The sequence below is a fragment of the Mandrillus leucophaeus genome, unplaced genomic scaffold (genome assembly GCF_000951045.1).
Source record: "Mandrillus leucophaeus isolate KB7577 unplaced genomic scaffold, Mleu.le_1.0 Scaffold1030, whole genome shotgun sequence".
In the NCBI taxonomy this organism is placed as follows: Eukaryota; Metazoa; Chordata; class Mammalia; order Primates; family Cercopithecidae; genus Mandrillus; species Mandrillus leucophaeus.
In genome coordinates, this window is record NW_012098433.1 from 486,110 (window position 1) to 513,856 (window position 27,747).

General features: G+C 37.8%; 1 protein-coding gene across 1 annotated transcript in view; it reads left to right on the forward strand.

Moving 5' to 3' along the window:
* Window positions 1-27,747, forward strand: part of MBD2 (methyl-CpG binding domain protein 2) — an 82,451-nt gene that overhangs the window by 19,578 nt on the left and 35,126 nt on the right. The window contains exons 2-3 of the mRNA XM_011978055.1: window positions 4,457-4,616; window positions 20,395-20,532. Coding sequence (XP_011833445.1) covers window positions 4,457-4,616; window positions 20,395-20,532 — 298 coding nt within the window. The remainder of the gene's footprint in view (window positions 1-4,456; window positions 4,617-20,394; window positions 20,533-27,747) is intronic.

Below are 27,747 nucleotides of genomic sequence, written 5' to 3' on the forward strand. Positions count from 1 at the left end.
CAGGTGCCTGTAGTCCCAGCTACTCGGGAGGCTGAGGCAGGAGAATGGCGTGAACCCGAGAGGAGGAGCTTGCAGTGAGCTGAGATCCGGCCACTGCACTCCAGCCTGGGTGACAGAGCAAGACTCCGTCTCAAAAAAACAAAAAAACAAAAAAAAAAAGAATTCCATCTGTAGTAAGACAGGAAATGGTGATTCATTATGAATAAGAATTTGCTGGTTACTAGCGAATATTCCAGCTTTCTTTTGAATATGCTAATAGTTAAAACTTCTACCTTTTTTCCTTCATTGCTAATTTAGTTTATTAGTAGAGGATGTCTAGCCTTTTTGTTTATAATAAATACCTTCCATTTCTTTTTTTTTTTTTTTGAGATGGAGTCTCACTCTGTTGCCCAGGCTGGAGTGCAGTGGCACAGTCTCAGCTCACTGCAACCTCCGCCTCCCAGGTTCAAGCGATTCTACTGCCTCAGCCTCCCAAGTAGCTGGGATTACAGGTGCACGCTGCCACACTGGGCTAATTTTTTGTATTTTAGTAGAGACGGAGTTTCACCGTGTTAGCCCAGGCTGGTCTCAAACTCCTGAGCTCAGGCAGTCTGCCCTCCTTAGCCTCCCAAAGTGCTGGGATTACAGGTGTGAGCCACTGTGCCTGGCCCCCCATTTCATTTTTAAAATCAATAAACATAGAAATAATATGAAGCCGTGTTAAACTGCTAATAAACTGCTAATCTAGATGATAAACATAAGCGATCACATTTCGTGAGTATAGCCTTTTAATTGAGTTCAAATTATCTTGATTTGGGGGAAAGGTATCTAAAATGAACTGATCGCTAATGAGTTTTGTTCTGTAGAGGAACATTGTACTGAGGCTCTATTATGTTTTCAGCTGCAGTGGATAACTGACATTTCAACTGTTAAATGAGGAACTACTTATTGCAGGTTTAATTTGTGAAGTTTGTTAATTGATTCCCTCATAAATAGCTTGCTATTTGTTCGCTAAACCATATGCTAAGAGCAGTGTGCTTATCTTTTTGGTAAGAGTTACTGCCTGAACATTTCATCTTGTGGAAAATGAATCTGTTGAAATATGGGGTCTACTCTTGAACTGTTTTTTATTGCACTATCTGAGGGATAACTGAGAATTGTCATTTTATTTTATTTTATTTTATTGAGACAGAGTTTTGCTCGTTGCCTAGGCTGGAGTGCAGTGGCACGATCTCGGCTCACCGCAACCTCTGCCTCCTGGGTTCAAACGATTCTCCTGCCTCAGCCTCCTGAGTAGCTGGGGTTACAGGCATGTGCCACCACACCTAGCTAATTTTGTATTTTTAGTAGAGATGGGTTTTCTCCATGTTGATCAGGCTGGTCTCAAACTCCCGAACTCAGGTGATCCGCCCACCTCGGCCTCCCAAAGTGCTGGGATTACAAGCATGAGCCACTGTGCCTGGCCACGGAATTGTCATTTTATTTTGTGGAGAGATTTTGTTTATTCATTTTTTGTGGTATGTTAACTAGTTTATCAGAATCTTGTTTACCAATAACCTGAGTATCTGATAATAAGGACCATATGGCTATTGCAGCTTTTTTTTTTTTTTTTGAGATGGAGTCTCGCTCTGTCGCCCAGGCTGGAGTACAGTGGCGCGATCTTGGCTCACTACAAGCCCCGCCTTGCGGGTTTACGCTATTTTCCTGCTTCAGCCTCCTGAGTAGCTGGGACCACAGGCGCCCGCCACCACGCCCTGCTAATTTTTTTGTATTTTTAGTAGAGACAGGGTTTCACCGTGTTAGCCAGGATGATCTTGATCTCCTGACCTCGTGATCCGCGTGCCTTGGCCTCCCAGAGTGCTGGGATTACAGGCGTGAGCCACCATGCCTGGCTATTGCAGCTTTTTATAAGTGACATAATAGCAGAGTAATCTTTACTAATTTTTCATATTAATTTAGGTCATTAGTATAATGACAAAGTATAATACTTTATTTCTTATGTGGTAAAACATTAATGAAAATGTTTTCTAGCTTAGTTTTAAAAATTGTATGCCATATAACTTAAATAAGCGATAGTATTTATCTCATTGTGTCTGCAAAAACCACATCGTTTAGTATTGAACTGATAAGGTTTTTTGCTCTCAGAAAGTTACCTTGTTCAGTGCTAGCCTTTAATGGTGTTTGAAGTTTAAAAGTGGCATTGTTGTTTGACTCAGCAAGGAAATATATAGGAATTATTGTAATGAAAATAGAATTTTGGGTGGTAGTAGATTATTTCTGACTTGAATTGGAGAATCTCAGAAGACTTCCTAGTGGAAGTGGAGCACATTTTAGCCGGACTTGGAGGATTTAATAGCCTTTTGATAGGCAGGATGTTTCTGTGCTCATCCTTCCATCTGCAAAGACATGACTGGAAGATTCAAAGGTATATGGCATATTTTGGTGATTTAGAGTTTGGAATGTAGGCCACCAAGGCTGGTGGGAAAAGAGTCTGGAAAGAAAATATAACAGACGTAAAGCTTTTGATGGCTTATTAAGGAGGTGAAGCTTTTTTGTCAACATTGAGGAACCTTAACGTTTAGAACTTGGTACTGGATGTGTGACTGAGACATGGGGGTGCTGAAGGATTGTAATGTGGCCTTCTAGCTTGGAGAATGAAGTGCTAAGTGGACAGCAGTGCTGCTGACACAGGTGTGGAGTATAGAAGATCAGGTTTTGGGGGTGGAACTGTGTTGTGTGGTGGGCAGAGATGATTCAAGTTTTGGACAATATTGCGAGTGACTTGCTGTTTTATTTTGTGATACTGAGTATTCTGGAAATCCAGGTTAGAGTTGGAGTTGAGCTTTGCTTGTGTGGGATCCTGTACTCTCTCCTCTGGTGCTTTCTTGTATTGTTCTTGTTGTTACTGGTTGTTATCTTCATCTGCCTGCTGAACTCTATACCTTGAATTGTGTTTCAGGAGTACTTAAGTCATGTGGTTGTGGAAAAAGAATGTCGATAGGATCTTCAGTTGTCTTGAAGTGTGTTGGGACAGACTACCAAAGAGTTTGTGACAAGTCAGGGGTGTATTGCTGTGGATTTGACCCAGAGAGAAGTTTTCTTGTTCCAAGAGAATATTTATTGCTTGATCTCTCAGCCTTTTTCCTTTTATCTTCTTATGAGTTATTTTTCTTTTATTGTGGTCACTTGGTGCAAGGTTAAGTTCTAAATGTGACACGTTGACTTCTTTGAGAAGTATTCTAGAATTCTCACAATTTTCTTGTGACATACCACACTGACTTTGTTCTAGCACATTTATTTCGTTCAGAAAATTTATTAGGTGAGACTTTGGGGCATTATTCCTATAAAAAAATTTCTTACAGATTAATGCCACACAGGAAAAAATGTTTTTGGGAAAGACTAGTCCTCCATATAATTCTGGCATTTTTGTAACTTTCCAGCTTTGGCGGTATTACTTACCAGAAGTAAATTATTCTTCATGTGCTTCCCTAAGGGAGGAGTTTGGCTAACAAAACTCATGTCAGGATGGTACAAGCACATTCACAAATATTTGCTCTAGTTTTCTCATTTCAGTAGTATTAGCATTTAAATATTGTCAAGATTTAAGAATTTTTTTATTGTGAGTGTTATGAGCCCAAATATGATATAGATTCCACATATTTGTGTGTGTGTGTGTGTCTGTGTGTGTGTGTGTTTTAAACAAGGGTTACTGACTTCAGATTAATTTGTTATCAAGTTTTTTTCTGATTATTGCTGGCATAGTTGTATATGTAATACTTGCAGGGAAAAAAAGCATTTCAAAATCAATTTGGAAAGGAAGTTTGTGAGATTGAAGACATTTTTAGTATGCCTGTTATGCTGTGCATGAAGTTTGGATTTAGGTTCTCGCAGTAGTTGCTGAGTGACCTGTGGGATAGGCTGTGGCAACATGTTATGTGTTCTAGTGGACTACCTAGGGGAGCGTTATATTAGGTGACACGTGATCTCTTACAGGGAAGTTACGGAGTTCCCTGTAAAACTTTAACTTTTTTTTTTTTTTTTTTGAGACAGAGTTTTGCTCTGGTTGTCCAGACTAGAGTACAGTGGCGCGATCTTGGCTCACTGCAACCTCTGCCTCCTGGGTTCAAACGATTCTCCTGCATCAGCTTCCCGAATAGCTGGGATTACAGGCGCCCACCACCACGCCCGGCTAATTTTTTGTATTTTTTTTTTTTTAGCAGAGACGGGGTTTCACCATGTTGGCCAGACTGGTCTTGAACTCCTGACCTCAGGTGATCCACCCGCCTCTGCCTCCCAAAGTGCTGGGATTACAGGCATGAACCACCATGCCTAGCAGAACTTTAACATTTCTTTAAAAATATGTACAATAGAATGGGGTATCAATTGAGGGTAGAGGAAGACATGAAGAAAAGGCTTATGTAGAGACCTAGAGTAAATATTGTTGCCTTTTATTCAATTAACCTTATCTTTCTTTTAGTCCAAGTGGTAAGAAGTTCAGAAGCAAGCCTCAGTTGGCAAGGTACCTGGGAAATACTGTTGATCTCAGCAGTTTTGACTTCAGAACTGGAAAGATGATGCCTAGTAAATTACAGAAGAACAAACAGAGACTGCGAAACGATCCTCTCAATCAAAATAAGGTTGGTTAATTTACTTATCGCATGTATATGCGACTTCGAAAGCTGTCCAAAAAGTATCTCACATCATAGTCACTGGAATTTTGGTTGTCAAAATGTCCCATGCATGTCCCCGTACCCTGCCCACCCTGTCCCAGCAAGAGAGAGCATAAGTAAATTGTGCACAGTAGAAAATAGCATTTCAGTATCTCTCTAGGTCAGTGAACGTCACGCTTTCTGACCCACTGGGGCTGTTTACAAAAGGTTTCTTTAGTGTTAATTGTCTGCTTTTTTTCTTTTTCCCTCAAAATCGTTCCTGTTGTCCAAAAAGTGGCAACATTTTAATGTGGCAGGTATCTTTATCTCATAGTTTATAATTACGTATTGATTTTCAGGTTCAGGTTTTGAGAAGGGGCAGTGTTTTGTTTTTGATTTTTTTTTTTGACCTTTGATGATGTTGAAGATAATGAGTTTTTGGAATAATATTCTAATACTATGTTTGGATATTTTTCCGTTAGCCCTTAGCTTTATCGAGCTGTTTGGTTGATAGTTTATTGTATAGCAATTGAAGCAAATCTCATTTGAATTACGATACAGTTTGAACATTCCAAATCTGAAAATATCTGAAATCTGAAACTCTTCTGGTCACAGGCATTTCAGATGAGGTATACTTAAGCCTGTACTAATTTAATTGTGTTAAAGAATCCACTATCTTTACAAAGAAAGCTGCTTTTCCCCTGAGGACAACTAAACCTATGTGACTATTTTTTCTTAGTTTTTCTTCCTCTAAACTTCAGGGATCTGTGTGTATGTGTATTGCTACCACCATTGTCTTCACAGTGACAGTGAAAATAGTGGAGGGAGAAGTAGGGGCTCTCTTTCTTAAGATGTGACTGATGTGTGGGACTAATGGGACTCATGTAATCCCGTAAGTCCCAGTGGGCTCATTTTAGGAACCCACTGGCAGCGTAGTGGAGTAAGAAGGGCTTTGGACCCAGGAAGACATGACTTGGTGAACTGGCTCTGCTACTTACTAGCTGATGCAGTCATGAGAAACTTTCTTAGACTCCAAGGGCCTTCGGTTTCTCATTTGTAAAATTAAAGAAAGAAAATTTTCCCTTCGCATTGTTGTGAGGAGTAAATGGGAATTTTTTAGAACATCTAGCAAAGTAAATTTGACCCACGTTAATTCCTTTGCTTTCCACACTGCTCTTTCCGTAAGCCACCCCCTTTCCTGAGCACCAAGCCACCTCAGTGAACAGTGTTGCCTCGTGGCCAGCGTTGGAAACTTTCTGACCCAAGCTCTCTTCCCTCTTGTCATTTTACATTTTCTGAGGGGCATGGGGTCTCTGCTTCATACCTGTCTTCATTCGGAATTCAGCTTAAATTTGTGCAGTTTACAGTAATATAATTTCTAATAATTGATACGGAGGTCAAAATGCATTGTTTCTTCATAGCATAATACCTTGCATTGGTTTTCATAGGGACATTGGCAGGTCCTTTGTTTAGAGAGGCAGAGTGGAAGAGAAGGCTAAATTGCCTCTGTATTCCTTAACTATGGGGTGGATTTGAGTTGGTCATTATGAAGATGTTAAGAAAGGTAAGAATAGCAGTAGACGGGGAGCCCAAGTTAGCAAAAGTTAGGATCTTGTGTGTGTATAAATCATTGTGATTTCAGCTTCAGGAAACCTTTATTCTGGGGTTACTTTGCTTCTTAAATGTACAGAGGAAAATTCAGGTTTATGTTTCTAAAATTGACATCTTAAAACACAGTGCTGGGTACTTATAAAAGGGGCTTCAGTATTTATGAAATGAAGAATACTTTCAGATTACTGTTCTGTACCAGAACCACAGTTTAGTTACGTTAAGTGTAATGTGCAGATTTATTTTTCTGACACTTACGTTTCATCAAAAACCAAACACTAATTCATCTCTTCAGTTTGTGTGCACCTTTCTGCTCTAGCTGCGCTGGAACGCTCATCGTCCTGCACCATGGCATGCGCTTTCAAGACTCTGCTTGCTCATGCGCTGTTTGCTCTGCTTGGAATGTGCTTACCCCTTTCCCCTTCATCTGGTGAACTCCTACTCGTCCAAGACCCAGCTCCGTTGTCTCCATCTCTGGGAAGCCTTCCCTGCATACTCCAGGCAGAACCAATCCTTTCCTCCATAATGCTTCCCTGGTGCTTTGCCATTGTGTTTGTGACTTGTTTGTCTGCTTTAGCTAGACTGTGAGCTCCATGAGGGCAAGGACCATGCCTGTTTTTGTTTTTGTCTATGTAGCCAAAGCCTAGCACACAGTAGGTACTTAATAAATACTGCTTTATGTTTATTTGATTTACCATCCACCTCATTTCAGAAGTGTATAGTGGTAATTAATGTTTATTAAATAAATAAATATACTATACATTATTTTGGAAATGCCTTTCATTTTCATTGTTTTCTGAAGCTTTCTCCATGAATTTTTGGAGGCATGGTCTTTTTGCATGTGATTTTATTTAGATGGTCAGAAAGTGGAGCTTTGCATTTTAAAAAATAAGTTCTCTTTGAAAGTAACACCAACAACATATTAGGTAGCTCTATGAAGCAGAAAATGTATTTGTGGCTAGTTAAGTAATAACTGTATTATGTCTTTTTTATGATAGTACAGTGTAAAGAAAGCTAAGAGCTTTAAAGTAATTAATAGAAATCTGAGGTAAGAGTGGTTGTAAATCTGGCTTCAGTACATTGTTGTGTTTGTTTTGTTTTGTTTTGAGACAGAGTCTCGCTCTGTTGCCCAGGCTGGAGTGCAATGGGATGATTTTGGCTCACTGCAACCTCTGCCTCCCAAGTTCAAGCGATTCTCTCTTCCTCAGCCTCCCGAGTAGCTGGGATTACAGGCACCAACCACCACGCCCGGCTAATTTTTGTATTTTTAGTAGAGATGGGGTTTTGTAATGTTGGCCAGGCTGGTCTCGAACTCCTGACCTCAGGTGATCTACCCATCTCGGCCTCCCAAAATGCTGGGATTACAGGTGTGAGACACCATGCCCAGCATGTTCTGTTTTTTAAACTCTTATCTTGAAAGAATTAGAGCTTTAATTGACAAAATAAACTTTGAAACAGGCTAAATTATAACTTAAGTAATTATAAGCTATGATTTTAACATATTTTCCACATCAGAGGTGAATTACTGGTGATGAATAATATCCTTTAGGTATGATTGGAAAGATGTCTTTTTTTTTTTTTTTTTTTTTTTTTTTTTTGAGACAGAGTCTCGCTCTGTCGCCCAGGCTGGAGTGCAGTGGCACCCTCTCGTTCACTGCAAGCTCTGCCTCCCAGGTTCACCCCATTCTCCTGCCTCAGCCTTCCGAGTAGCTGGGAATACAGGTACCCGCCACCACGCCTGGCTAATTTTTTGTATTTTTAGTAGAGACAGGGTTTCATCGTGTTAGCCAGGATGGTCTCCATTCCTGACCTCGTGATCCACCTGCCTTGGCCTGCCAAAGTGCTGGGATTACAAGTGTGAGCCACCGCGCCCGGCCAGAAAGATATCTTTTTAAGAACTCTGCAGAGTGGTTTTAAATTCTTTTAGGATGGGAGAGTAGGGTGAAGGGGGTATTGTTTTTAGTCTCTACTACTATTTTTGCAGTACCTATTTCAGATATCTCAAACTCAATCTTAACCTTACCCTGAAAATCCATTCCATTCTTGATTACATTATATCTTATTGATTTTCTTGACTGCCATAATTATTTCCAACCACCACCTCCATCTCTTCAACTGACATTGTTGAAATATCAAGAAGGTTACTGAAGATATTCCATTAGGTTAATGGAAAAAGACTAGAGAAAGATTTGGAAGTCATCGCACAGTTTATATTTGAAGTCATGAGCAGGTTTCTCAGACCTTAAAGGGAAAAGTTACAGAGCAGCATATCCAGGGGAACATTCTGTGATGACGGGACTCTTTTCAGCCACAGGTGACTGTTGAGTGCTTGACATGTGGCTAGTCTGACTGAATAACTCAATTTTTAGTTTTACTTTAAAATTAAATAGCCAGATGTACCTAGTCAGTGTCAAACAGCACGGCTCCAGAGCTTTGCCTCTCAATATGCAAACAAAAACCAAACCTTTGCTTCAAAAGCTAAATATTGTTTAGGCATTTATGTTTGGTTTTTCAAAGAGGAGATGTTGCGGGGTTTCATAGATGTGACTGTCAACATTTTTAGCAGGGAACTGGGAGGAGAGGCAAGATATTAAAATTTAATTGGAGACACTCTAGGATAAAGAAGAATACAGTGATTCTAAGTGCAAGAATACAGTGATTCTAAGTGCAAGATATGTTTAGAGAACTTCAAGTAGCTTGGTTTGTCACTAGAAGTTTATTTTAGTGTTTTAGATGTATAAACATACTGAATTTGTGTTTCTAGGTCTTAACATCAAATGTTTTATAAATTAAATCTACAAAACTAATAAAATTCAAGTTCCCTAACATTAATTTAATGTGACATATGACATATTTTATAAATTGCTTGCAATATGAATATGGTATGGAACAAATTATTTTTTAGTTTTGCTTGACAATACTACAGGTATCTTGGAAAGGCTCAGTTCTTTCATCACATTTCTCTATTCACCCAAATTGGATACTTTTGAAAATAAAGAACATCATATTCTCTTGAATGGAATCAGTTGTGTGTTAAGTCTGCCATTATTTATTTCTCATGAATGATCTTGGTTTAAGGTGGTAGTATGTTATTGTGAGTATAAACACATACTTGGATAGGTATATGGCTGTATGCTAGGTTTTCAGTCACATGATCTAGAAAGTACTTGTTTTAATTATCCTCAACAATAATAAAACATTTTGTGGAGAGCTCATCTATCTTGGTGGCAATTTCTGTGTAGTTTGAGAAACTTAGTGGTGATGATAAGAATCAGATTTGGGTATATAGAATGGGGCACAGTATGGAGACTGGATTTGGGAAGGGATGAAACTAGAAGTAGGGAGAATAGTTGGGCTGTTGAAGTCTAGAAAAATAAAGATGGCCTGAATTAATCCTGTGGCAGAAAGTATGGAAAGGTGAGACTTGAGAAATTAGATAGAAGTACCTGATGGTTACAGAAAGAGAATTCATGCATGCAACAATTCTGGCTTTGGTCACTTGGGGCAGGGAGTCAGGGGATAGGGGAATAAGGGCAAGTTTTGGGGGTGGAGTGGGGAAGATCAAGTTAAAATAGTTTTGTTTCTTGGACTTCCAAAATGATCTTGGAGACCCCCAGGAATTCTCAGATCACACTTTGAAAACTCCTTTGACAGTGTTTTTGTCATTGATAATGCCCAAAATAAGGACAAACGAAGTGTATCTTGTCACTCTGTAGGCCCATGGATTAAATGAATAAATGAATCTTGTAGAGAGTAAGAGGACCTTCCAGAAAAGAAATAGGAGAATCAAGAGAATGTAGTGTTACAACAGCCTGGAAAACAAGACTTTTGTTAGAGATCAGCGAGGATAAAGACTTGTCTAGCCATTGGATTTCTAAATTATGAAGCAACTGGTGACTTTACATTACCAGTTTCAATGGATAGAAAGAATAAGTCCTATTTAGAATTCCAGAAAGTTTCTGGGAAATGGGAGACTAGAAAAACAATGTGCCTGTTCTTTCAGATGTTTTAAAATTTTATTATTTGGTTAAGTGATTTGGGCACATAGTGAAAAGGATACTCAGTGGAAAATGTCTCCCTCTCTCCTGTCTCTCAGTCCCAGTCCTCTTCTTTAGAGGAAACTTGTTAATGAGGCTTTTTGTATGTCTGTCTAGAGCTTATATGCATTTATGAACATGTACACATACATGCATTTTTACCCCTTTCCACAAAAATGGTTGGACTACTTACTGTCAAGAAACTTGAATGAGAAGTGGAAGAGAGAAGACAATATTCAGAAGAGAATGCATGATCAGAGAATGTTATGGTTATTTTTCCTTTAAAGGTTTAAAGAGGTCAGCTTGGAAGGAACCAGTAGGCAGAGAGGTTGCTAATCTGGGTGACCATGCCTCAGAAAGACCTCCAGGAACCTTTGAATCGTGTGCAATTTTTGTGTGTGTACATTTTATTGTTGAGACAGGGTCTCACTTTCTTGCCCAGGGGGAAGTGCAGTGGTGCGATCACAGCTCACTCAGCCTTGACCTCCTGGGCTCAGGTGATCCTCCTATCTCAGCCTCCTGAGTAGCTGGGACTACAGGCGCAGGCCACCACTCCTGGCTAACGTTTTGTGTTTTTTGTGGTGACAGGATTTCACCATGTTGCATAGGCTGGTCTCAAACTCCTGAGCTCAAGTGATCCACCTGCCTTGGCTTCCAAAGTGCTGGGATTACAGGCGTGAGCCACAGCATCCAGCCTTGTGTACATTTCTCCAAGAGAGAGCTTATTTTCCTCAAATTCTCAATGGAATCTGTAACCGAAAACCACTTTTTTAAAAGCAGGAGAAGGAGCTTGGCAGAAGATGTGAGGGAGTAGGTGAAGAGCCAGGTCACTTGCTGCAGCTCAGAATAGGCATTTGTTTGACTATGGATTTTGCAGTTATTGAAGTAATGCCATACTGGACTGACTTATTTCTGCCTGAGGTACTTCATGGCCAGTTAATTACAATCAGAGCCCTGTGATAGGACCCTTCTGATGACCAGCTCCTGGTAGGGCCTATAGTGTGGTAAGAACTGCCTCTTGGCTTCTACCTTCCTAGGATTCCTCCATCCTAACCGAAAACAAAGACTTCATTTATTCCACCAACATTCCTGACCTATGGAGAAAGTAAAATTGTTGCCAAAGATACTGATATCCTGTTTGTCAGTTATTAAAGTCTTGCTCAACGGAGTGTTTTCTGGTCTCTGTAGATAAAGTTGGGGACAGGGAAGGGGAATGAATAGGTCGTAGGTGATAAGTCTAGCATTTCTAGGCCCTAAAGTCCCTCCAAGGGATAAGTGCGGGCCACTGTTGAATACAGGTTTCTACTAATTGGATGCTGAAATCAAAAGTGGAAGTGAGGAGCAAGTAGCTGTTGTAGGATGCTGCTGCTGCTGCTGATGATGATAATGATGATGCTCTAGACACGTGCCCGTGGAGATAGAAGTGGACAGATTCTGAATCTCTTTTGAAAATAGAATTGACTGGTTTTGCTGATGAGTTGTGTATAGAGCATAACAGAAAAAGAGTACTTAAGGGTGAGTTCTTGGTTTTTAGATTAAGTGAGTAGACAGAGGTGCCATTTACTGAGGTCACTTTAGGGAAATAATTTATGTGAGTAAATAAAATCAATTTTAAATATTCAACTTGAGGTGCTATACAAAAACCAGAAGGAGAAGCTTTCCCCGTGGAGGGAGTAGCCAGTATAAATTCTCTAAGGAAGGATGCACTCATCATGTGAAGACAAAAAGGCCAGGTTTGCTGGAGCTTAGTGAGTGGAGGAGTATTACTAGGTGAGGTTAAAGTAGGCAAGCCTGGTAATAGGGCTGTGCCAGCCAGCATAAGGAATAGTATAGAATGCTGTCTGAGGGTTTTATGTAGGGAGAAGTATGACTGCTTTGACTGTGTATGGAAAACATAGAGTTACAGAAGTGAAAGTCGGAGACCGGTTAGGAAGCTGTTGTATTTGTCCAGGTGGGGATGATGGTGACTTGGACAGTACTGGTTTAATGAATGAATAAAGGAAGAAAGGGTAAGATGTAGCAAAAGACCGTAGAACTAATTCATGTTCTCTTGTTCAAAGAGCTAATTTTTCTCAAATACAGAAATATTTTTAGTAAGTGAATACATAAAGGATATTTAGCTGATATTCTTTACCTAATGAAGATAATAGGGTTATTAGCTATTAATAATAGTACTGTTCCATCCTTTTGGCTAATTTGAGTCATGTAGATATTGATTGGATAGAGATGGCTAGGAAGCAAAGAGTGAACAAAAGAATGTTAGCCATGTTAGCAAATGGGCTTGCTGATGAGAATGATTTGTTCAGTATGATACCAGCTTTATTATATTATAAACTAGTGCTTCAAATGTGTCTGAGTGTGATAGAACTTTTTGAGAGGGCCTGGACTTGGCTATAGTGATAATCATGAAGGTAGATTCGGAAACAGAGTTGTCCATGATATGGCTTTAACAAGCTTTGTTTAGTATGCCCAGGTGTTAACAAAACTTTTGTAGGTCCTGAAGAGTTAAGCTAACTTGTAGGCTCCAGGTTGGCAATAGAATTAAGCCCTACAGAAAACCATTTGTGTCACTATTTCCATAGTTTTCCCAATATGTGTACATAGCTAATGCCAACTGAGAAGTAAAGGAGATGATTAATTCCATATAATAACTGTCTGAGTTTGAGTAGGACTGTTCTAGGATATCTGGTTGAAACTCTCTGGCATTTTTGGTGATGTCTATTAATGATCTTACATTAACTAAAGCTCCAGTAAGTTATTTTTCAAGCAGAACTCTTCAAAACTTGTTTCATTGATGAATTGTAATCATCCTTCTGTGAACAGGTGTAGTCCTTTTTAATGAGCTCAAAGTATAGTCCATCCATCCTATTAATATTTTAATATGCCATTGATCTCCTTTAAAAAAATCTTGTTCCCCACATAGGATATTAGACTAAGTAGATTTTCTGCATAAACATCATGGGTACCAGATAATTTTTTCTTTACTTTTTGTAAAAACCTATGAAGTTGCATAAATTAGTGAATATACTAGAAACCACTAAATTGTACATTTTAAAATGATGAGTTTTATGGTATGTGAATTATATTAAAAACTTATGAAGACTTGTAAGGCACTTTCCATTGTTGGCATTTGATTTTGTGGAAAGACATTCACTATGGACTACTGTATATATTCTCGAGCAAATCTCCAATTACTTTTTGAGAATAGCCTTCATTTGACCTAAAGGTATCACTCAGGCACACCTTTGTTTGAACCAGGGGATACCTTTATTTCTGGGAAAACTTTAACAGGTTAAATTTCTAAATTTTAATAGCATGTTCAATAACCTGTTTAGGTTAAAGAAATAACTGCTATTTATTTAGAATTTGTACCAACATGACTATATTATAAACTATAAACTTGTTTTATTAAGGGCTGAATTTTTTTCTTTTTTTAAATGACTATATATAGATGGTCCAGTCAGTGCCTGGCACATAGTAGGCACTCAATATTTGTTCAATGATCAACTGAATGAAAGCTGCATTTGTAGCAGCAGCAGCAGCATAACATGCATTATCTCATTTGATTTTTATAAGAATCTTATGCAGTAGCTATTATTATTCTCATTTACAGATGAGGAAACCGACCTTAGAGATACAGTCTCTGCTTCTCAAATTGAAGTATCTTTTGGGGGAGTGTGTGCGTGTATGCAAAAACCACAGAATTAAAATGACACTTGAATAATACTTGGAAGTGTCAGTTTTATTTGAACATTTTGGGTAGGTAGAGCAACATTTTTACCTTAAACATGGCTAATGTTTAAGGTAAAGTGCAAAATTTGCGTGAATTTTAAAGATAAAATGAGCTAGACTTGGACCCTAGAATATGTACAATTTGAACTGTCATAAAGCTTTATTTCAAAGTCATACTGAAAAAAAGTGGTATTTACAATATTGTATAGTATAAGTCCCTGGTGTTCAAACTATGCTGTGTGGAGGCTTTACATGATATTCATAGACATCGATGGCTTTAAAGGAATCCATTTTGATATCTTTAAATTCCATATACACTGTTTCCTTCAATTGATCTGAGAATGTAACCTGTGATAGAAGTACACATTATTTTTTCTGTAATTCTCCTTTATAGTCAAGCTCCCGTTTTACAGAACAGCATACTTCTCACTTGCATGCAATATTACCATGGTACAAAATGTTTGATATCATAAAGGGACAGTATGAGATACTGGATTGAGAACACGAATGACTCAGGAACAGTCAGTTCTTTCCACAAGTACAATTATTTGCTTTCAACAAAATTTAGAGGACTTTATGTAGATGTTGACTGATTTTTTAATTTTTTTGATGGTTCACTGTTACATTCTATCATGTAACTCAAAAGGAGTTCAGAGAATTTGAGTGACTTGGAATAAAATTCATTCTATCTACTCATTTATGTGAACAACATTTCTCAGTGCTACATTTATGAAAAAGGGACACTAGGAATAGAATTGATGCTATAGCTTGTCCCATTCTAGCAATTAGTAATACACACTTGAGAATATAAAATTGTTTAAAAAATTATTTTCATTAAGCTACATATATATATACACACACAATAAATTTCTATATATATAATTATGTACTAAAAATTGTAATACTTTATTTTGGTCACATATATACTAATAATTGTAATAAACCAGAAGAAATTTGTTGTTTTATCACTAAGAGCTTTATGGTCACAGAAAGTGAAATAATTTCATGATATATAAATGATCAGTGAAAGATTATCAAGTTTAAAATAGGAAATAACTTTGGAAATGGAATTATTCAAAGAGCAAAGGGAATGAAAATTTATAACCATTGAAGAGTTTGTTCATATATCAATAGGTAATGGTGGGTACATTTAGATTCTGTTAGATGTAACAGTGCATTATTAAAGTATTAGCATTTAAATTACTTCTGGTAAGTGCATCCTTTGCAACTGATTACATTAAAATATGAAATATTCTTGCTGACTTTAAAATGCAGGTGGGGTATATATATTTTGAAATTTCTCATAAGGGGCAGAAATACAAAATTAATTGACAACCACTGGCTTATGATACATGTTCTTCATATGCCTCTTTATTCTCTTGTATCCTTAATCACGTGAGATCACTGGAAGATTATACAATAATTAGGCCCTAGGTGCCAATAATTAGGCACCTTTACTGAGTTGTCCTTTAAGTCTTATGTTCTTGGTTTTTATGGAAAGTCACTAAAAAAGAAAAAAACATTTGAAATCTGCTTAATATTTGTTGTGAAGTTTAGTGCCTTTATCCATTTTCTTCTAGAGTTAATACCTGGACATTTTTTGTTTTCCTCATTACTTGGTATGCGTCCTCCTTTCTGACCATGATATCTGTGTAATTGAATGTTTCTCTGCCCAGGCCCCTTGAAAATTCAGATCCACATTTGATGCTCAGCTCTAGTATCACTACTGATCTTTTCAAACAGATATCTGTTTTTTCCTTGTCCTTGATTTTCTGTTTTTAAAAATTAATTTTTGTGTATTTTGTCCTTTGGGAATGTACAAATGATATATCTCAGATACTTATTGGAAAGAGGAAGTAAAATTTTTAAAAATAAAGATTTATTTTATGTTCCTCCCTGCAACTAGGGGGATAAAATAGATCCTCAAGAACAATACTTTCAGCCTAATATACACATTATAAAATTTATTACATTTTGATTTGAGGACTAGTCTGTACATAGATTTTTCAAAAGTTGGAAACTTAGTTCTGATATTAGAATGTGTTTGCCAGTTTAATTTTGTAACAAAGAATTTCCACTTCACTTTTTCTTATATTGAAGTTATAAGAAGATTGCGTATACATAAAAGCTTTAATCTTTTCCCATAAAAAAGTGTCTGGCTTTTAACTCCAAAGTTGATGGTAGATTGGTCCTTTAGATTCTAAACTAAACTGTAGAAAAAGGCACACAACTGGGTATAAATTAATAGTGACTCAGGGCAGTCCTCAGGATAGAGGTAATAGAATTGACGGTTTCTGGGAAAACTAGTTAGTCCAGCTTTACAGATTACTCAGCTTCATGTGATACTGTTTTAGAAAACCAAATTAAAGATATTCTTTCTGTTGTCAGAGCTTCTAGGCCAGTTAAAAGGAGAAAAAATCCTAAAAACCAAAATAAGATTGAGTGAAGAATAATGCAGCATATTTTGAATAATGTCTCATTCTGTACCAGTGGGGAATGAACTGTCTCATTAGACAATGGAAGTTAGTTGTATATCTTAAGTATTTTAGCCAGGCTTTTCTTTTAATTTTTTTTTTATTGCACAGAAACATAAGTGAATGGAAAAACGCCCATCTTACCAGTGTAGCATCAATAACATCAATAGTTTGACATATTCCATGCTTCCTTCCAGTCTTCATGGATTCAGGATTCATAGTTTAAAACAGTTTAGAGTAGTCCCTGCTGCCTCCAGTCATCCTTGGTAACAATGAGAATCTCACAGGTTTGAATATGTTTACTCATGCAGACAGTTGCAAATACTTCTGTGTGTCTACTGAGTAGACACGTGATGCCACCTTTGTTCTAATACCAGCAGAGTATATCATTCTTTATTAAGAACAAAGTCCAGGTGCAGTGGCTCGCATCTGTAATCCCAGCACTTTGGGAGGCTCAGGCAAGCGGATCACGAGGTCAAGAGATCAAGACCATGCTGGCCAACATGATGAAACCCCGTCTCTACTAAAAATACAAAAATTAGCTGGGTGTGGTGGTGCATACCTGTAGTCCCAGCTACTCAGGAGGCTGAGGCAGGAGAATCGCTTGAACCCAGGAGGTGGAGGTTGCAGTGAGCCAAGATCGCGCCACCGCACTCCAGCCTGGCGACAGAGCGAGACTCCATCTCAAAAACAAAAACATTAAAAGCCAAACAAGGTATCATTTAGTGATACATATTGATTATACCTAATTAGTGACAAGAAGCTCCCTCTAAGCATTTATGTGTGAAGCTGCTTAAGGACTGAATATTGCCTGTTGTCATTAATAGGTTGGATGACTTCATTTAGGGCCTCCAAATGGTCTAGATGTCATATATCAGAGGTGTTCAAACTTTCTTTGCATCACAGAATGACCAGGAGAGTATTTAAAATGCATACTCCTGAGCCTCACACTTTATAGAGTTGGCAACCTAAGTGGTTACTTTGCAGCTTGTCAGCCAAATTTGCACATTTTATATATTTTTTGACAATCCATAAAGATAAAGCTAAATACCTTAGAAATAATACTGTTAGAGTCATGTAAGATGAGTATGTCTTTTAAAGGTAAGCAGAGACACTGGGGGAAAAATGAGATAAAGGAATGACAGGATTGCCCAATATAAACAGAGAGGAGGGCTGTGTTGTGTGGGGAGGTGTAGAGGTGAGGACACATTTAATAGTGGATCTAAAGAATACTGTAATTGTAATAGTTGTCAGATTATTGTGAGGCTTATCTTTCTAGGCATGCTGATGTTCTTCAAGTAGAGGTCACAAACTCAGTGCCTATAGGGCCCAGACAGGTAATGCAAATATGAGTTGTTGAGGAATGTTGCAACAGGAGACCCTGAGGCCACTACTGGACAGCCATTTCTAACCAGTCACAGCCTATTGTTGCCAAACCAAGTCCAGTATTTCTAGATCTTTCAGGTTTTAAGAGAAGCTAGAATTCTGGATTTTATATGAAAACTCTAGATTTTTGGGTGGTGACTTAATTTATTAAAGGCACTAAAAAATGAACACTCATCTCTGGGTTGGACTTGATCCACCTGTGATCAAGTTGCAATCTTTGTTGTAGAGCTGTGCTTCTCCAGGTGTGGTCCCGGGCATAGCAGCATCAATAACACCTGAGACCTTAATAGAAATGCAAATTCCTAGGCCTTATCTCAGACCTGCCAAAAGTCCAGTGCCAGGGGTGAGACTCAGTCATCTGTGTTTTAACAAGCCCTCTGGGTGATTCTGATGCATGCTCAGGTTTGAGAACCCCTGTTTTGGAGCATGGAAGTTGACACTACAGTTTCTTTGTGGGGTAGTAGTAAAGTTCATCAAATATCCTGTAAATATCAAAAATATATCAGATGTATTTTGTTTTCAGGTATATGTAACTTCATCTTTTTTCCCAGAATCTCAGAAAACACAATAATTGTGTTTTCTCCCTTTTCTTTCTTGTTAAGAATATTGCAAATTAACTTAATAGCAATTCTGGTCACATTTTGACCTCATTGGAACACATCTTAGATTTTATTGATTGATTGATTAAAACTAGGTAAATAAGTTATGTGGCTTTACGAAGCTTCAGTGTTAAGTCTCCTTTAAAAGTATTAAATATAATATTCAGTAAGTCCTCACTTAATGTTGTTGATAGGTTCTCGGAAACTGACTTTTAGCCATATGACTTGTAATGAAACATATTTACTCTAGGCTAATTGATATAAACAAAAATTAAGTTCCTGTGGCATATTTCTGGTCACAAAACATCCCAAACTTCTAAATAAAGACCAAAACACTTCTAATGATAAACACTGAAATTAGTGTGAGCTCTCCACACATTTAAGAAAGATTAATATAAACAAGATTATTATTCACCCACTGATTCCAGTTCAGGGTCGTGGGTGGCCAGAGCCTCTCCCAGCAACTCAGGGTACCAGGCGGGGACCCCACCCTGGACAGGACCCCTTCCCATCACAGGTTGCACTCACGCTTGCTCAGGCTGGGACCATATGGATGCACCACTGAACCTAAAGTGCACTCATCTTTGGGATGTGGGAGGAAACAGGAGTACACAGAGAAAACCCAAACAGACCTGGGGAGAACATGCCAACGTCACACAGATGGGCTTAGGCTGGGAATGGATTATTTTTTTCTCATCATTGTTATAACAAAATGACATTGAACAAAACGACATTATAAAGACCTTCTGTATATTAAAAATAAGGAACACATCACATTTTTCTAAATTGAGTTCTGTTTGCTGGAATTACAACTACCATTTCTACTTACCTATTTTTATATAAAAGAGGTTAATTTATGTGGTTTTATGTAAGTCTGGCCTCCTAATTGCTGATCAGGTTGTTTATATTTTAATGCCCAAGTATGCCAATATTTCCCTCCATTCTCAGAATGTAGAAATGGTTGCTATCCTGATTGTTATCCTTAAAGTTCTTGGCCAGGTGTGGTGGCTCACACCTGTAATCCCAGCACTTTGGGAGTCTGAGGACCGCAGATTGTTTGAGTCCAGGAGTTTGAGATCAGCCTGGCAATGTAGGGAGACCCCATCTCTACAAAAAAAAATACAAAAACTTAGCCTGGTGTGCGGTGGCACGTGCCTATAGTCCCATCTACTCGGGAGGCTGAGGTGGGAGGATTGCTTGAGCCCAAGAAGTCGAGGCTGCCGTGAGCCATGATCATGCCACTGGGCGCCACTCTGGGCAACAGAGTGAGACCCTGTCCCTAAACAAACAAACAAAACCCCAAGTTCTTTCTTTTTTTTTTTTTTTTTTGCATAAACCAGCCTTAAACATATTTGTTCATTTAAAGTCACTAGTACCTGCTAATCAGATACGAAATTTATGGAGAGAATTTTCTCACACTTAAAAGTATACAAAAAGCTGGCCAGGCGCGGTGGCTCATGCCTGTAATCCCAGTGCTTTGGGAGGCCGAGGCGGGCAGATCACGAGGTCAGGAGATCAAGACCATCTGGCTGACACGGTGAAACCCCGTCTCTACTAAAAATACAAAAAATTAGCTAGGCGTGGTGGCGGGCGCCTGTACTTCCAGCTACTCGGGAGGCTGAGGCAGGAGAATGGCGTAAGTAAACCCGGGAGGTGGAGCTCGCAGTGAGCCGCACTCCAGCATGAGCGACAGAGCGAGATTCCGTCTCAAAAGAAAAAAATGTATACAAAAAGTTTTTCATTTATTATGAGGAAACTTCGTGCATGTGTGACGTATTAGGTGCTTCAAATGTACTTTAGAGTATTTAAAATGCTGCGATAGACTGAGAAGTTTGGAATAATTTGATTTAAAGTAATAGATATTGAATTTGTAAGAAGTCATCTGCTTGTGTTTATATAATTTTAAATAAAAATAAATTTATGTTCACAGGGTAAACCAGACTTGAATACAACATTGCCAATTAGACAAACAGCATCAATTTTCAAACAACCGGTAACCAAAGTCACAAATCATCCTAGTAATAAAGTGAAATCAGACCCTCAACGAATGAATGAACAGCCACGTCAGGTAAGGATCTAATTCTTTCTCCAATCTTATTTTTCAGAAAAATGCTGGTATTTTTACCAGACATAATTCAAATAAATTCTGGCTAAAATGGAGTGTATTTGGAAAGAAAATTGTTTTATGTCCTAGGCTATTACATGAATGCTGGAGTATGCAAAATTTAGGTAAAATATTTTTAAGAAAATATTTAATAAGTCAATTAAGAATGAATCTAATTCATAATATGGACTAAATTTTTATGCTTTTCGTGTGGTAATATACATCAGACTTGGTTCTGCTAATCTTAGTTTTTTAAAGATTATCTTTCCAAGGATAATATTTCATAGAAGAATGAAGCATGTAGTTTGTGTTGCTTAGTTTAAAAATATTTTCTATTATTTGGAAGCTAAGACTACTTTTTATTCTGATTTCTTATTTTGTGAAATCTGTCCCACCCCTTTTGAAAAACAGAATTAGATAAACTTTGTCAATCTGGTATATTGTCCTGTGACTTCCATTTTTGTACAAATTCAATTTATTTTTCTCTTTCTTTATTGCTTCAAGCTGTATTCCACTAGAATCTTTTCTTAGAAAAAAAGCATTACCTGAAAGGCCTCCCTGCAGCCTATTAATGCCATATAGCCCGGGGAGGGAGACTGGACAAAATGCTTAAACCTTCCACGTAACCTTGCTTATTCGCTCCCTAAATGTGGTCAAAAAGCCTAGGTAGTTCATGAATTTTTAGTAGCAATTGGGGTGAGGGAGTGGAGGGAGAAACATCTGTGCGTTTTTTTCTCTCCTTTCTCTGCCTCCTCCCACCTGAGTCCAGCTAAGGATTAGAAACACTGATTTACCTACGACGGTTATCTTTTGCTCTCGTATTCCCCTTTTAGATGTCTCACTCCACCTTTTCATTTGAATTTTGTTTTTCACTAGTCCTTCAAGTGTCTCATCTCCAGACTTCATAAAGGATTGGGCCAAAACTTTCAGACAGTTGCTCTAGAAGAAACTACATAAAGAAATTCAGTTCCCACATCCTCTGTAGTGTTTTTTCCTCTTCAGGTGAGCCAGGAAAACAGAAGATATTTGGAGCCACATTGGATCAGCATCTTGCTATAGATGTCTCAAGATTTGAAGTTCTAAACTTGCTTTACTGTTGGTCCCCAAGAGATTCAACAGGGGCCATGTAAGTGTATCACATCCAACATAAAAGATGCGTACCTGCATGTGCCTTTAGCCTCTTGTCACCACTTAGGTTTTCTTTGGGCCATTCAGCTTTCTGTGTGAGGCTTTTCCCTTCTGTTTTACTACCACACCCAGTGATAGTCACAAAACCACAGGAAGTTGCAGTATATTCATTACAACAGGGAAGGAATTCTGGCATTCTGAACTTTGTCCACCTTGATAAAGCCGTTCCCTGGTTGTATTCTTTCTCAGATACTATCTAAAGTCTTGAACATCTTGTCCTTTGACTTTTTGGTGATTTAAAAATCATTTCCCCACAAAGATATTTGTTAATGGAAAATTTTGAAAGTATGTAATTGGGTAAAACAGATTTGCTTCAAAAATTCTGAAAGATAAAGAAGGTGGAATGTAATCTTTAATTAATAATATCATTCCACGTTGGAAATTTGAGTTCTTTATGAGATCAGATAGTATTTAATAGATTTGATCCTCATCTTTTCTTTGCCAAATCATTCTCAATATAGTCTATAAACCCAAATATTTTATTTAAAGATCAACTGATTAGCAAATTCTGTCCATTTTAACAGTAATTTAATTATTTTCTGCACCTAAATTCAGTCACAGTTTTAAAAAACTCTGGTAATTTTTTACTGGGTGTTTATCTGGCTATAGAGATACTGGTAACTTACAGTTTTAAAGTTGAAATAACCAGACTAGTTGCTCCTTGTTCTTTGGTATGTTGAATAGTTTTAAGTTTTCCTTCTTTTATTATGGTGTATGAGATTATTCTCAAATGAAAGGTATGTGTCCAAAAACCTAAGTTCCATCTCCTCCATCTCTCCCCAAAAAACTTATGTCATTTCAACCCAGATCTTTTGAGGGTTTAATCTTCCTTTTAGCTTGCATAGACAGGAAGTGTTTAAAATTATTTAGCAGGCCACTTCTCCAAAAGCTTTGGCTGTTTTTTACTTTATCCTTATGGTACCTGACAATTTTTGCTGGATGCTTTTGATTGTGCTAAGACATTAGTTGTCTTTCCTCTTTCTTTATCTTCAGTGTAAGAAGTGAGGTAATATTTGACCACTGTCTCACCAATAGGACTGTGCACTGGGCAGAATATGGGAAAATAGAAAAAAGACAATTTTCATGTTAATGTTTTAAAAATCATGATCTGTTATCCCAAGTTTTCCAGTTTAGATTCAGTTTGTTAGTAAAGGAAAGATGTTAGTTTTAATTCTATTTTGATATACATATGGCAGATGACTGCTAATCAGCTATTGTAATTGAGGAGATCGTTGGCACAATATACATAGGCAAAAATGATTCTTCCAATTTTGCTACCCATTACTTAGATTCATTGAATTCGGTTGGTAATATAAATTGCCAAATATTCCAATTGGAGGAGTTATTTTTATCATAGAGTAAACGAATTAGACAATGAGGTTTCTATTTTTGAGGTTTCCATAGATATAAATGTTTTTATTCTTTATATCACATTCTTTTAATAAGATGTTCAAGATAATGATATTGTAATTCCTTTTAAAGTGTTGAATTTTGAAGCCTATAACTAGGATTAGGCTTCTGAATATTAACTAGGCTTTACTGTGAAAAGATCTGAAATGTTTAATTTAGACGAGAAGCAATCATTAAAAATAATAATTCTGTCTTTTATAACCAACATCCTATGCCCAGGTCATTTATATGGCAGCCTAATTTGAATTCTATAAAATGTATAAATTATGAAATTTTAATGTATTGATTCCTTGAAAATGCCTTAACTTTAAAAGTGCAAATTAGGGTATGTAAAGAAAAACATTAAACAGAATTCAGTGATTTCTATAATTAAAATTATAAGCTAGTGATGGAATTTGTAAAACCTGGTTATAATAGGGTAGTAGCCAGCCATCTTTGTATATAGCATCAGTGTATTTGATGATTGCTTGTCTTTTCTTTAGATTAAAAAGACCCCTGTAGTGGGGAGGAGGGAACTCTGCCAATTACCAGACTATTATCCCAAACAGTAATCACTGAAATATCATTATTCAGCTAGGTGCATAAAACACATCTCAAGATCTTTTTAGTGTAATTGAGTTGTAATTTTTTGCTGGTAACAATGCCTTTCCTAGTTTACCCCCTTTATAATATGAAGAACTACCATTTCTGTTTCTTATTTCTTTACTGCTGTCATCTTTGATACTATCTGGTCTCTTGATTCCTTCTTTTTCTCTTTTAGGGTCAAACCATAGAAGCTTCATCTTTGAACTATTACTTCTTCCTTTTAATTATTAGATTATAGAGGGATAAAAGGCTTTTGTGTTTTTGACAGTCTTTGAATATTAATTACATTTCTTACAGAATATTCACTTTTTTGTAGGAGTAATTGTTTAACAGTAAAGAAGCAGATTTGAATCTTCCACTTGATCTTAGATATTTTTTCCTTTTATTTCATTTTGCCAATTCTCCTTGCAAGGATATGAAACTTTCCTTTACCTACTTCTCTAGAAGCCAGCCTTTTCTTTTAGAAGGAATGTTTTAAAATGTATTAGAAGAAACTTTCCTGGTTGAGATAAATTTTTTAAATGTGCCGTTTAAAGTCACTGTGTATGAAAAGTGTATGAAATAGTTCAACTTTCAGTTGCTAAAACCCAGAGGGTTACTATTTCAGGCATTCTAGCAACATTTTCTTGTTTCTAATCTCTAACAGTTATTTCTAGTATAGTCTCATTATAATGTTCTTAATGATTGACAAATAGATAAGCTAAAGCACAGAGTCTCATGGTGGATATATTCCTTTGCTCTGGACAGAAAAATTGACTGCCTCGGCAGAGAAAATAGAGGATGTGTCCTATAACACTTAAAAATATTACTCTGGGTACTGTTGGGAAGATGCCATATACAAAGTGCCAAAGGAATAGTAGAGTAGTACAGGCAAGTGCTATAGGTGTTTAAGAAAAGTGAGGTTACTGTTGCTAGGAGGCTTGAGAAAATCTTTAGAAAAGGCATGAAACATATGCTGGACATATTTTTAAAATGTAAAAAATATTGTGTAACAATATTTTATAATGTTTCTTGGGCTAGATTCCCAGAAATATAATTAGTGTGAATATTTACATTTTTGATACATACCAGCAAATTGATTCCAAAGGGTTGTACCAAATTAAAAGACTATCAAGAAGTTATATACTTTCCAGTTTCAGCCTACCTTCTGTAGCAGCAGTCCCCAACCTTTTTGGCACCAGGGACTGGTTTTGTGGAAGACAATTTTTCCATGGACCAGGTGAAGGGGTGGGGGGTGGTTTTGGGATGAAACCATTCCACTTCAGATCATTGGGCATTAGATTTTTATGAGGAGCATGCAACCTAGATCCTTCACATGCACAGATCACAATAGGGTTCGTGCCCCATGAGAATTTAATGCTGCCTCTGATTGGGCAGGAGGTGGAGCCCAGGCGGTAATGCTTACCTCCTGCTGTGCTGCCCAGCTCCTAACAGGCCACGGACTGCTACCTGTCTGTGGCCTGGGGGTTGGGGACTCTTTTCCTATAGCTTTGACTATTATTAGTTTTTTTTTTTTTTTTTTGTGGGGCGGGGTGGGGGGAGTAATTCAGTAATTTAAAAGGGTATTTTATTTTAAATTTAGAGGCATTTGTATTAAATTTTAAACATAAGAAACGTTTAGAGCTTTTTAAATTAGGGAGTAGCTTTTATATTACCCATCTGAACTGAACTTAAAGGTATCTCCTGGTGGCCTAAAGCTAATTCCAGCACGTGTACTCTGCAGATACACTTCCTCCTTCCTTCTCAGAGACCCCATCCAATGGAATATGTCACTTACCTTTTATCTTCAACCTGTCTCTAAACTGGCTTCTTCCCAAAGCATTTAAATGTATTCAAATCCACCCCATCTTAAAAAAATTATCCACCTCACTGCTCCCCTTTTAGCGTTTGTTCTCGTTCCTTTCTTGTTAAAGTCAAACTTCTTGGCATTGTGTGTGTGTTTACTATCTGCTTTACCTCTTACTCGTATGTTTATATCTCTGAAATAATAGCTTTTGTTCTCACTGAAACTGTTCTTATCAGGATTGCTGATGTTCCTTGTTAAACTGAATGGATAAGTTGCAGTCTTTAAATTTCTTGCCCTGCTTTAACACTAAACAATATGACTACCCCTCTTTCTGAAACATTCACTTTCATTCTTTGACTCTGCACTTTCTTGGTTTTCCTCCATACTTTTTTTTTCTCAATCCCCTTCTTAGGTTCTTCTTTCTCTATCTGTCTTTTAAAATGTTGAGGTTCCCCAGGGAATACTATGCATTCCTTTTTGTATGTAAACCCTCCAGGGGTGATTTCACTCATTCCCATGGCTTCAGTTATCATCCATATGTTAATGATTCCCAAATTTATATCTTCATCCTGAGCTTCAGTCGTTTGTGTCAATTCTCCTACTAACATTGTTCACTTGGAAGTCTCACTAGCACCTGTAATCTGTCGCTTTATCTCTGTGAACTCCTTTGTCATCTGATCAAATCTGCCTTTTATTGGATGTGCTTTATCTCAGTGAAAGGACCACTATCCACTTGGCTGCCTAAGCTGGAAACCTGAGTATCACCCTTGACTCTTCCTATCTTTCACTCCAAGAGTCTATGTAGCCAGCAAGTCCTATTGATCCTACCTCCTGAATGTTCTCTTACTCCATTCTGAGACTAGGTAACTATCATTCATTTCATCTCATCTCTCAGCTTTTTGTCTTTTGTTTGTTTGTTTGTTTTTGTTTTTGGAGACAGGGTCTTGCTTAGCTACCCAGGCTGGAGTGCAGTGGTGCAATCATAGCTCATTGCAGCTTCAACCTCCTGGGCTCAAGTGATGCTCCCACCTCAGCTTCCTGAGTAGCCGGGACCACAGGTGCACACCACCATGCCCGGCTAATTTTGTGTTTTTCATGGAGATGGGATTTCACTATGTTGCCCAGGGTGGTCTTGAACTCCTGGGTACAAGTACTTCTTGTCTTGTTCCCTTACTTCTCTCTTCATATTGCAGCCAGGTGTTCCTCTGGGTGATGGTCTGATAGTGTTCATAGTGTTATACTGCTGAAAACCCTTCAGTGCTTTCTGGTAGCTTTTAGGGTAAATTCAGAACTCTTTAACATGACTGCCAAGCCCTTTTGCTTACCTCTCTGGCCTCACCTTCTCTTGTTCTACACTCAAATCATATGGAACATTTTTCAGGTTTTTGCATATGCTATTCATTCACTACCCCTGACCCTTGCATACCTTGATCAGATTTCATGCTGTTTCCTTTCCATCCTTCAGCTGGCTGTTTCTTACTCATCTCTCAAGTGACATCAAGAACTTAGAAGTCACTTCTTCTGTTCAGAAAACCCCTGATTTACCAAGTTTGGATTTAGAGACCTTCCTTAGTGTTTCTTCTTTCTTCTTTTCTGATCACAACTGTATTAGGTTATTCATTGCTTCATCCACAATTTCTCTATTATGTAAGTGCCTAATATGTAAATTTGTTGAATTAGTGAATTAAATTATTCATTCATTCAAAAATTATTTATTGAGCCTTCAACTTGTACTTTTCTAAGCAGTGGGATACTGCAGTGAACAAGACAAAGTCCCCGCTGTCGTGGAATTTTCCATCTAGTGTGAGGATAGGAAGTGAATCAGACAAATACATGTATAGATAATGTATCATGTTGTGTTAAGTGCAATGAAAAAAACACCAGAAGAGTGAGAGGGCATGTGGTCTTCAAAAGCAGAGAAGTATGGAGGGAACATTCTAGACAGAAGTCTGTCAATTGTATGTAGTATGAGGACTGACAGGGTTAGGAGATCATTGAAGAAACTCTTACAGGAAGTTAGGGCATAAGTGATAAGGGTGTGTTTTATGCTGGTCATAAAATAATTGATGGCTGAGCATGGTGGCTCGCGCCTGTAATCCCAGCACTTTGGGAGGCCGAGGCGGGTGGATCACACGGTCAGGAGTTCAAGACCAGCCTGGCCAAGATGGTGAAACCCTGTCTCTACTAAAAATACAAAAAAAAAAAAAAAA